Here is an 11,555-nt window from a genome sequence, read left to right on the forward strand (position 1 = left end):
TTAGTGAGTTTTTTTAAGAAGATAATAATAAATTCTTTTCATGTCTGTCTACGCCTTATGCCTTTAAGGAACTCTTTACGATAAATAGTTTTAGGATAATAAGCTTTAGGAAAACTGAAAATTGGTTAAAACGAGGTTTTGTTAAACACTGGCTGAACTCCGTTTAAATAACTGGCCCTAAAAGTCTCTTAGCTGATATCTTGATTATCATCGGCTATCAAAACGATATTGCTAAAACCAAGTATCTGCAGTTAAATTTAAATGCACTACTAAATGTAATCCAGGAGAGGTAAGATCATTATAAGATCATTTCATACAAAAGCTTCTTGCCGAAATTTCAAACTTATTTTATAAAATTTTTTTCTGCAAGGAACTTGCGCCTGTGAAGATATAAATGTATGTAGAGGGTCTGTGTATGTGAAGCCATGTTGACTCTTGCCCGCCACCCGACGCCTCTCGTTCCTTTATGACAGGCTCTCGCTGTTACAAATTTTTTGGTATTCAGTAGTTAATAAATACCTAATCACGCAATTAACTTTTAACAAATGCTTCTCGAATGTCATGTGACATCTAAGTCACGAATTATCACAAATTCTCTACAAGAGAATCCAATAAATACAAGTGTATATCGATCCGTATTGCAGCGTAAAAGCTGAAAAAGGTGACCATAGAGGTTATAGGAAGCATCAATGATATTCCAGAAGTACCTCGGACACGTGTCGGGTTCAGTAACTTATGCTTTTATACATTTTCGAAGGACGATACTGATTTTGCTGTTCGAAACCGGCCGCCATGGTTTCTAATCTTCGCGTAGTGCAGATGGACAGATAAGAGATATTTCACTTTAGAGGTAAGATTGGAGCAATAATATTTTTACTTAAGGCTAAGTGATCATATATTAATCGACATTTAAAGATCTCAAAAACGATTTATCCTAAAGATAAGGTCGCCAAGGCGCTCGTGCTAGCTACAAATAAAGCGGAAAGACGCCTTGTGCAGCTTGTGCCGGGCTAGGATCCCAAGGTCATATGAAATATTGTGATTTTTAGCTATTTGGAGAGCGTATTAATATACGATAACTACTTTAAACCATCATAAACGTATCTTAGGTAGCGTGTATGAGAAAAGAAGAAAAAAGTCACATTACGCTGCCTGTGTGATGTAGAGATTAGCGCCTGTATATAACTGACTGAATTCACTACCATGGAATGTATAAAGTAAACGCTAGCCACAGCGTAAAGTAAATATAAGATGCCCTAATCCAAGCCCTAGCTAATCCCGTATTTCACTCCACCAAGTATATATTAGCATGCCCACTGGTGAAGGGGCGCATACCAAAATATGGGACACGATATAAGTAGGAGCCCGGCATTGGTATAAGTTATGCGCCCGAGAGAGTAAAAGCCCCGAATGTCTCGCGCGCCTGTTAAGCGCTGGCTAACTATCAATACATAAAATGAAGTGTTATGAAGTGATATATAGCCAGCCTGAGAATACAACCACCCTTCATTGCTCCCCGTCACGAAAACGTCCTCTGCGACGGGGAGCGATGCGGGATTGCCTGTGTAACTCCCTTCCCACAAGAAAAAAATCCCGGGAGCGGCTTTGCACAGGCGGTAATGCCAGGTGGATGTACATGTATTCGCAGGCTAGTGATATAACAAGAAAGTGTTGAATTTTAATGAACACCGAGGTGACTGTTAACTCAGTTAACAGCCACCTCGGAACCATATGGTTTTGTCCACACTAGTTCACTAAGCAATACGGATGTTCACACTAAAACGATTTGGTTTCCAAAACTACAATGGAATCGTTCTGAAGCCTGTTTACGAAAACTAGTCTTCTAAGATCGTTCATGTGTGAACCGAATCCTTCAGCCTTGAAGCTTGTGTTGTTTCTAGCTCCCCACATTTTTTAGTGTCATAGAAGTGCTTTTAGTAGTGCCACCACTTGTTTCGTTTATGACAACAGTACAAACGCGGCTGCATTTGAGACAAAAGGATGACCGGTCAACTCCCCAATCAGTCCGCACATGGTCCGTTGACCGGCCGTTATTTCGAACCCTGCCTTATTTTGAAGGTGCATAGTTACTTTCTGAACTCTTCCTAAAAGCGCCCAAAAAATATAAAAGAATGAAAGAAAAAGAAGAAAAATGCAAATTCTGTTAAGCGAAACGCTGCTGTCCTTCCCAGTAGAGTTACAACGCACCCCCAACACCGCCGCGTTTATAGCCTGCGTAGCAGGGGCCGGTTATTTTTTCCTTCGCCCTAAAAAAACTGGCGCCCGCTATGTAGGCTACCGAGTTTAGATATGTCTTTTGAAGTCCTGCTCAGGTTTACAAAGGGCACATGCGTCTTTCAGTGTTTGAGAATAACGTGACATGAAAGTATTTATTCATGCTCTTTGACGTCACCCAGCCTCTACCTTCTCAGTCACGGGTTTTGGCTATGCATCATTGCCAGTACAAAACACGGAAAGAATGCTATCTACTTGTTGAGTTTGGCTTGATGATTTGTTTAACTTGTAAGTTATAAGCGCACGCTGCGATAGCCTACGGAGAATCAAAGAAACGATATAAGTAAGGTATGTTGACGTTGAATCTAACAAAGTATAATTCCACCAAGTTTTAAAAAATTTGTGTGGATAGGTGGTAGAAACGAATTAAACTCGCCGACTAAACAGCTTTCATTTTACATGTTTTATGCCCTTGATTGCGTATTCCCCAACATATACCCTAATTTTATGTATGGCTTTGCTGCTGTGAAAGAAGGAGTGCTTATAGAAAATTAACAATTCTTCTAAGTACTTGAGGTATTCAGCTTATTTAGCTGACAAATTAGCATCTTTAATAACTCACGCGATCCTTTTGACAATTAGAAACTACTTGTTCAGAGTTACAGTCAAAGATTGTGGCAGGTAAAACCTCTTTTGCTATGGTTAAAAGTTTAACGCGATGCGAACATTTACAAAGGTTGCCGTCGCCTTCGTTTACTATACAAATCTCTTTAGTCATATAGAGTATGTTTTCAAACACAGCTTCTTATTTTAACATTTACATATATCATTTAAACATGTTGTAACAATATGGTAACAATATTGTCACAGCGTAGTGGAGAACCTACACTAACGACTCCATTTTGAGTCCCTACCCTCGCCCCAGGCTCCAGGTTCAACTTTTGGAGACTCCCTCTTGGACCCTTGGTTGTAGATGAACCACCATTGTTGATTATTCCTCGGATTGTGTCCTAAGCGGAGAGCAGAACTGAAACTTACCGTATTTCCTCGAATAATAGCCATCCCTCGATTAATCGCCTCCCTTGGACGGAAATACTTAAAATAATCGCCTCCCCTCCGGCCCCTCTTGCCATCTCCTCTTCTTTTTATCCCCTCCCTGTCAAGTTGAAGTGTAATGTGATCCAGCAAAACTGATCAGTTATGCTTAGAAAACTCCATGCAAACCCTTCTAAATTTGAAAATTTTCTAAATTTAGAAGGGTTTGTATGGAGTTTTCTAAGCATAACTGGGCTACGATCTCAGAGACAATTTGCCCCGAAATGCTCATTTTTGGCAAGTAGGCCTCTTGGACATTGTTCTTTCAGAATATCCTGAAATTTCATTTCTCTTTCTGAACGTGGATAGGGATCCTAGGAATTTAACTCCAGGGGGGTTCGCATACTTTTGATAAAGTAAATGGGTGGGAAAAAATGGCGATAAAAGCTGGAAGAATTAATTAAGCGATGTTTTCCCTGCCAGCGCGTCGTGGGATCGTGAAGTCCCTATTGCATGTACGTACGTGTTCGTGTTCAGTGTAAAACGCAGACTGCGGACTGCAGACTGCAAATTGCGAAATGAAGACTCCTTGTTCTCCAAATAGTTACAATCGCCAAAAGTTCAATGAACATCCGAACAGTTTAAGTCAGCTGCTTAAGTCTGCGCACCTTAATTTTCAATCCTTTCATAGAAGGTCATCCAAATTTCCTGCAGGACATCTTCCTTTGTTCTTGGAATGATTTACTCCCTTTTTTATTGCCATAATTCTTTTGAATTCTCTCTGGACAGTATTTTGGGTCAGCAGCTTTTATTTAAGCTTATACATCGTGGTGTTGTACCAATTCGCGATCACATGTATCGAAACCTTCTCGGATAAAGTTTAAACGTGAGGTCTCTCGGACGGAAAAAGGTTCAAGATTGCGATTACTAATATGTTTTCGGGTTGTCGAGGACGTTCCCGAGAAGAAAGGAATGGATTTGTGAAAGCAGATGTCGTCAAGTAAGTGTTCGTTTACATGTATTTGCGGGATTGTTTTGCTCTTAAACCTCCGCGACTACAGTTTATGCTCGGTCTGCATTTTACCCCAACCTGCCTTTTACTCCGACTTCGTTTTACCCCTGGTCCGCAGTCTGCAGTCTGCAGTCCGCAGTCTGCGTTTTACACTGACCGGTTCCTGTAATGCGCAAATATAAATGCCGCTGCTGTTCGCTGGACCTGTCCTGACTCCTCACTTTGAGAATCGTACATACTTGTAAATACTATAGCTATATATCTCAAGGGAATAGTAAGCTTGCGTTTGAACGGATTCTGGCATTTTAATTTTTAGATTTCTTTTAATAACACCAAGTAATCGATCTGCTTTTCCTGTAACATTAGTTATATGGTCATTTCAATATGACGGTGTCCAACAAGAAAGCTCTTGCTACTTTGGACACCGTACACAAATGAACTTACTTTTTTTTAGTTAATTATTATTTGTAGCTACTTTATTTTCCTACTAGGTACACTTATGTAAATATCTTATATAATGTGAACAAAGAATTGAATTGAATTGAATTGAATTGAATTGAATTGAATTGAATTCCTGGTCTGTCAAATTCTGCGTCTCGGTTGTGTGATTTGTGATTTTTTTAGCCATGTCTATAAGATGTAGATAATTTTTCTTCTTTTCTCTTTGTTATCATCAGTATTTGTAAATATCCCGTAATTCAGCCTATGGCTGCAATGGTGTTTATAATAAAGTATCTATCTATCTATCTATCTATCTATCTATCTATCTGAAGCTGCACAAAGTTTTAGCAGGATAATCTTAACTGGGTTAACGATTTGTTAATGCAAATGCTGTTAAGCTTTGAGCGTACGACTTTACTCCTGGCCTTTGTTCTTAGGCATGCAAGCTTGTAGCGGTGTTTAAATACCGTCCATTGTGTCCAAGATAAAAGCGCACTTGCTTATAAACTGATCTCCATGCGCCCTTAATTGTCATGCAAACATTCGCGCGCCTGGACACTCGTTGTATGTGTCTTGTACTCAGGCCGGCGTTTGGGGTTGTCCGATTTATTCGTAGATTGAAGTCTCTAAAAATGCAGCAGTTGGCTTTTGAGTGAGTTTGATTCACAATGCACTGTAGCAGATACATGATGTATATCTAGATTCGTAAGCAAGAACTCGTCCATTGAATTCTTGTTATCCATAAATGTGTGCCTTATTATTCTCTCAGGATCCCAAAAAGCGACCTTAGTGCTCGCTGCGAAAGTTGGAGCAGCTTGATGTCAAGCAACTCTTCAACGTCCACAGTTGGATCGCAAGTTCTTGTCACTTACTCCGATGTCAGCTCTAACAGAGAAGCAAGGACGATTAGTCGGTTGAAACTTGCTCTTGTGGCTGTGTCATTCGGACTCCTCGTAATGACTGTTCTGTTTGTATGGCAAATCACAAAGAGAAATGATTCTTCAGAGCAGGTTAGTTAATTTTTTAATTAATTTTTAGACCTAGCCTTCCCACTTCTTTCTTTGGAAAATAAAATGTCAACGAATGCTTCACAAATGAATTACTGTACTACAAAAAGCATTGTTGACATTTATTTGCTTCACAAAATAAATTTATCCTCTTTTATACTACTTCTGAATTAAGCTTTCAGTCAAATTTTATTTTTAAAAACTAATATGAAGAATATATTACAATGAGAAGTGCTCCTTGGTTATTCAGGATCTCGCACCATATCACCTGTGACCTTTACTTGTTTTAACGAGAACAAATGTTGGCGCTGTAATGGTAGTAATGTGTTTATGAGGCAGTAAATTTCGAGTTTTCGATTCTTTTACGGATAAGTCTCAAATAACGGAATTCAAAATATCCGGGGCGAAAGTCAAATTCCTACTTCGTAGGGTTGATAAACTTTCACGCCATGGGTGCCATGTTTAAACTAACCCTCATGTAAGTTGGCAGGCCTCGCAGGTTACGTAACCAGGTTGTAAAGGTAATTTTATAGTGGATCCTCCAGAGACTCCGGGGACTTCGCACGCTATAAAGTATTCATTATTTAATGAAGGAAATCACAAATAGATAAGCAACTACAAACCGATTTCTTTACCATCTGTGCGTTAAAGATAATGGGACATTTTATATGCCGGCAAATTCAAACTCTTTTCTGGTAGATTATCGAAATTGCTTCCGACGAGGGCACTCACGTGTAACGCCACTAATCACGGTTATTGAACAACTGCACGCAACCTTGACCTTGGCCAACGAAGTCAGCGTTGGTCCTCGAGGGCATTCGACAAGGTGTCCCACCAACTCCTTTTGGCTGAGTAGGATCTCCACGGAATCCATGTAAATCTCAAGGCGTGACTTGAGAAATGGCTGACTACTCGACACCAAACTGTGCTTGTTAACGGTTTATTGTCTTTATTGTCACCTGCAATTTTCGTTTCTGTTATTCCAGCCAGATTAGGGAAGGCCCAGGGGACAGCGTTAGTCCTTATGTGTTCCTTTTGTACACAAACGATATTGGCAAAAATGTAATAGCCAAAAGCAGGCCTTTTTGCAGGTGATTACGCCCTGTTGTTTGGACAGTGATCATGAGACACAGTCACTATAGAAAGTCAAGCACGCACGCACGCACGCGGGGCTGACCTCGTGGCAAATACCGTTTAATACAAAGAAGTGCACCATGCTAAAATCCTAGGGTACATCCACACGTATCCTGATACGCTAAAAACGCATATTTGATATTTGCCTCAACACGAATTCTGTGTGGTCTACCCGGTTTGGATTCAGTCGACCACACAAATACGCTATTGCGATTCATCACATTTGCTAACACCCTCGTACCCAGGTCTTCGTTCCCCTTGACCAGCGGTCGGTCAATCCAGTGTGCGCAGTATAGTAGGAGGTACGAGATCGATATGCTAATTAGCAGATAGTAGGCCTGCCCGTACGTTATCCCACCAGACACTTGTCTGCGCTGGACGAACCCAAAATCCGACAAAATCGTCTTTGACGCGACGAGGTTCAGATCAGAAGAAGGCGTTTTACACTCCCTCGTCTCACACTAAAACACTCCACAATTTTGATAAGATTAAGTCTTCTTTGTTGTCGTCAAAATAGCAAAATTGAGTTCAACGCATCCAATAAGACTGGCGATTAGAGGCGGCAAAAATGCAAATAGAACATTAGTGCCTGCTATTGACCTTGAAAGTTTTCATTTAAGACTAGACCCGAGCTTATGACGTAGTGGACTGAAATATCCAGTTCCAGTCGTCCACACGAATTCACCAAACCCGTCGGATCTAAAAAAATCCACTCTGGAGAGCGGTTTAGAAAATATGCGGTTTCGTTGTGCAGTTTCTGTAGGGAGCTTAAGCAACGACGACGGCGACGGTAACGAGAACGGGAAAAGAGCAGCAGGTTTAGATTGGAAAAAAAACAACTTTGCACGTGCATCACCCTTTTTAGTACATTTCTTTGCCGTCGCTGCATGACTACAAGGTGAAAGTGCCTAATTTCACGTTTTGTCGAGGACGTGAACACAAGAAAATGACTTTCATTTTCTTTTCCTGAAATTTGATACAGTCTTTTAGAATTTAACTCAAGAAAAATTTGCCAACAGTTGACGAATTGAACGAGTTGGAGTAATCGCGGTAAAGTTTGAAGTAGCGCGAATTCACTTTTTAAGTGACGTTTTGGTAGCCGTCGCCGTCGTTATTGCTTGAGCTCGTATAAGCCAAAAAGTATGTGGTTTCAAAAGTATCCGGATTCGTGTGGACGAGGCCTTAAGCTCGAAATCTCCAGTTGAATGCAAGTAAACCATTCATGGGGAACCTTTGGAGACCGCCAAACATCACAAATACCTTGGAATATAATTTTGCCGATCTGTGTCCGATCCAGTGATCTGAACTGGAGTGATTTTATGATGGGAAAGGCAAACAGCTCGATCTTGCAGGGGTGTAGGTAGAATTTAAGGAGGCACGTTCAGTTTTCCAATCGACCGCACCCCTCGAAGCAAATTGTTTCGTCGCGTAGGAATTATCTCTCTTGGTGTTAGGACCGTGTTTCTTAGCTGTGACGGCTTTCGTGTATGGCAAAATAGGATAAAAAACACTGCATTTTATTTTGAAAAAATCATAAGAAAGAAGTTGAAGAGGACTTACACGGATACTACTGACAATTATTTACCTTCTGTCTCTTTGCTTGGATTTCTATTTTGTTTTCGGTTATTTATTGATCTTCAAGAAAATGTAAGAGAACAAGTCCACCTTGCCGTAGTTAGACCGCAGCTTGAATATGGATGGCATGGGACCCACAATGACTACTGGCATTGGAAGTGTGCGGCACGGCATTGAAAAGGCAGCATGGTTTATACCATCCTTTCGATGGCGTATTGCGTTATTGTAATACCAGATCGATCAACCTCATTTCTAGGCGTGGCAGCCTAGCTGTTTATTCCCAAGTGACCTAAAAGTGTTTATGAGAGTTTCATTCCCAGTAATCGGGAATGAATCTATCATACCAGCTAACGTAGAAACATAGTAGAGTTGATGCATTTTGTTTTAAATGTTATCATTTTATTTTATTTTATTTTTTGTTTTAGAAGCCTACAGTTGATCCTTTAAAGAACCAGGTGGGTGGAAAGTAGTTGGAGAGAAAGTAAACTAAATAAAAAATAACAGAGAACAACCAAAAAAGGAATGGAAAACAGACTGAATCCTGAATCACTTCACTGTACCTTTCAAAACTAGAGAAACTGCTCGGAAGGTAGCGATTTGATGTGGATTGCAGTTATCTAATAAAAAAATTACCCCATTTTTATTCCTATTTTAGAAATACTTGGAATTTAAAGCATCCCCATGTCCTATAATGATGGAGAAAGTTGAGCCGCCATTCTTACTTCCTGCTCAAGTACAGCGGTATCTCACACAAGCAAATCTTATCCTCGAATCCCTTAATGGACGTGATGGCCTGGTATGTTCAGTTAAATATTGATCGGTTTTATTTGTTCTGTACATAGATTTCTGATTGATGTGGCTGATGATGATTTGCAATTTTGTGCAAGAATTAGCCATATCGTAAACTGCAGGCCGCTTATTTGCCCTGGGCTGAAACATCGCTCTAAGGGGTTGGACGCAGGGGCTTAAAACCGAAAGGACTTACAGTCTAACCTCTCCTTACGGACACCTCTCTATTACGGACGGTTCGTTTGGTCCCAGAAATGGCAAAAATCAAACATTCCCTATCTCTAATACGGACACCTCTGTAAAGCGGACAATTAGTTCTGTCCCTTGGTGGTGGTATTAAAGAGGTTTGACTGTATATATAATCAGATTAGAAAAAGTTAGAAAAAGTGCTTCGAAATAAGCTATTGCAGTGATGATCGAAATGCGTTTCGCATTTAATGTTTTCTACTACTTAAGCTTTAAAACGGCATAATATATAGCTTGCGAGCAAGCTCTCCGGGGCGCTCTGGCGACGGGGAGAGCTTGCAACTACGTCTCTGGAAATTCGAATTCCCTCTCCAATTCCCCTGTGGTTCCCCGTCGACTGAACTGTCTGATTTTCGCCAATCAGCGCGAAGCGCCAGAGCGCCCCGGAGACCTTGCTCGCAGGCTACGTACTATACTGAAGTCATGTCAATACATGCTAGAGGGAGGCCTATGATCAGATGCTTTTTTTACAGGTAGATGGGCCAATAACTGGGGGTCTTATAACGGAGGGGGAGGGGGAGCTTATAGGGGTCAGTTTACGATAGTGCGGCTCATCCCGTGGAATTACTTTTTGTCTTCTACAGGGAGGAATTGTTGCTAACGTAATATATCAAGACAGAGTTGTGTGGAGACAAAGTTACGGAGTTAAAGATAAAAAGCAGCTAAGCGACCCCCCTGATCAAGATACTGTATTCCGTGTCGCCAGCATTAGCAAAATATTTACTGTAAGTTTTTACCAGGTTTTATCTATTACCTGCACAAGAAACCGGTTCACGATGTGAACTTCAGTTAATCTAGTTATACTGATTACCTATGCAGGTTTTTAATTCACCTACAAGGACACCCTAAATAACACATTTAAAGAGCTTTAACGGCCACCATTAAAAAAAGTACACTACATTTAAGTTTTAATGTATTTAGCACAGGGACCCCATTTTACGTGGTCATCCGAGCCACACTAAGGTCTAGCCGCGCCGTTTACAGGGCAAAGAAAGTACCTTAATTACTCACAGTTATTTTAAGACCCTGAGTAATTGTCCAGTCCGCAGTCTCCCGATCTGTAGTCAAGCGCTCTACCGGCTGTGCTAATCCTGCTGCTAATCCCGGTTGTCCTGGTGACCTGTACAACTTAACTAACAGTAACCAAATGACATCTCTTCATTTCAGTGCTCAAAACGAGATAAATTTCTTTGAAATGGTCTACCTCCATAACTTCAATGTTTATTTCATCAAAAATGGTTCCATTGATTGTTATTTCTGTACCCTTGCTGCCTAGCTTGCGGTTTTGAACAAGTTGTTGCCAAAGCTGATCCCCCTCCCCCCGACTTACCTTTGGTGTTCATCGGCTGGTTACAAGAGGTCAAAGTGTATTGATTTGTTTAGGAGGTAACGCAGAATATTCTAATTATTTTTAACAACAAATTGTGTTTTTGCTAGGTATTATTTGTTTTTAAACTCTTGGAAACTGGAAATATAGACTGTCTGGACGATCCTTTAGAACTCTACGAACCACGATTTCAAGTCAAGAACCCCTTCAACCAACAAAAAATAACAATCAGGTGAGAAAGCTGATGGTTTGCTAAAGAAAACTGTGCGGCCAGAACACTGACTTAGGGCGGTAGCCTTTCTGGACTAACTAAACCTAGCATCGCGGGTAAAATGGGACAACGTTTCAGTGTCTTGATGACGCAATTTTTGAGTTAAAGAACTGACACTTTCTCTTAAGGTGATTCCCTAGTAAAAGAACCTAACATAGATTGTAGATGAAACTTGGTACACTGATGTAACAAGTCAAGAAGATGATAAAAAGGTAATAAAAAGTGGGGGTCACCGTGCTCGTTTTGACGTCACAATGCTGACAAATACGGCTATTTTGGACCCTTTGACAAAAACCGCGCGCAGCCCAAAACTAGGCAAAAAGGAAATATTTTTTCTTTGATGCATGTGTTATCGCACAGAATTTGACTTTTATGTATTGTTTATCCACTTACGTACTTGAAAAATGCCTGTTAATTCCCTTGTTTTCACTTTACACTCCAAAGTAGAATTAAATTGGACACGCGCTATTCGACACGTAATAG

The 11,555-nt window shown here is 40.5% G+C and overlaps 1 protein-coding gene across 2 annotated transcripts in view; it reads left to right on the forward strand.

The window, feature by feature from the left end:
• Positions 1–692: 692 nt before the first annotated feature.
• Positions 693–11,555, forward strand: part of LOC140948400 (putative beta-lactamase-like 1) — a 17,910-nt gene continuing 7,047 nt past the window's right edge. Inside the window, exons 1-6 of one of the 2 annotated variants that reach the window (XM_073397634.1) lie at positions 693–850; positions 5,493–5,733; positions 8,865–8,894; positions 9,095–9,235; positions 10,059–10,199; positions 10,912–11,033. In XM_073397634.1, coding sequence (XP_073253735.1) covers positions 5,542–5,733; positions 8,865–8,894; positions 9,095–9,235; positions 10,059–10,199; positions 10,912–11,033 — 626 coding nt within the window. In that variant the 5' untranslated portion in view covers positions 693–850; positions 5,493–5,541. Of the gene's footprint in view, positions 851–2,391; positions 2,584–5,492; positions 5,734–8,864; positions 8,895–9,094; positions 9,236–10,058; positions 10,200–10,911; positions 11,034–11,555 lie in introns of those variants that run through there. The other variant, XM_073397635.1, reaches the window with a different exon arrangement.

The sequence above is a fragment of the Porites lutea genome, chromosome 9, assembly GCF_958299795.1.
Source record: "Porites lutea chromosome 9, jaPorLute2.1, whole genome shotgun sequence".
Taxonomy (NCBI): domain Eukaryota; kingdom Metazoa; phylum Cnidaria; class Anthozoa; order Scleractinia; family Poritidae; genus Porites; species Porites lutea.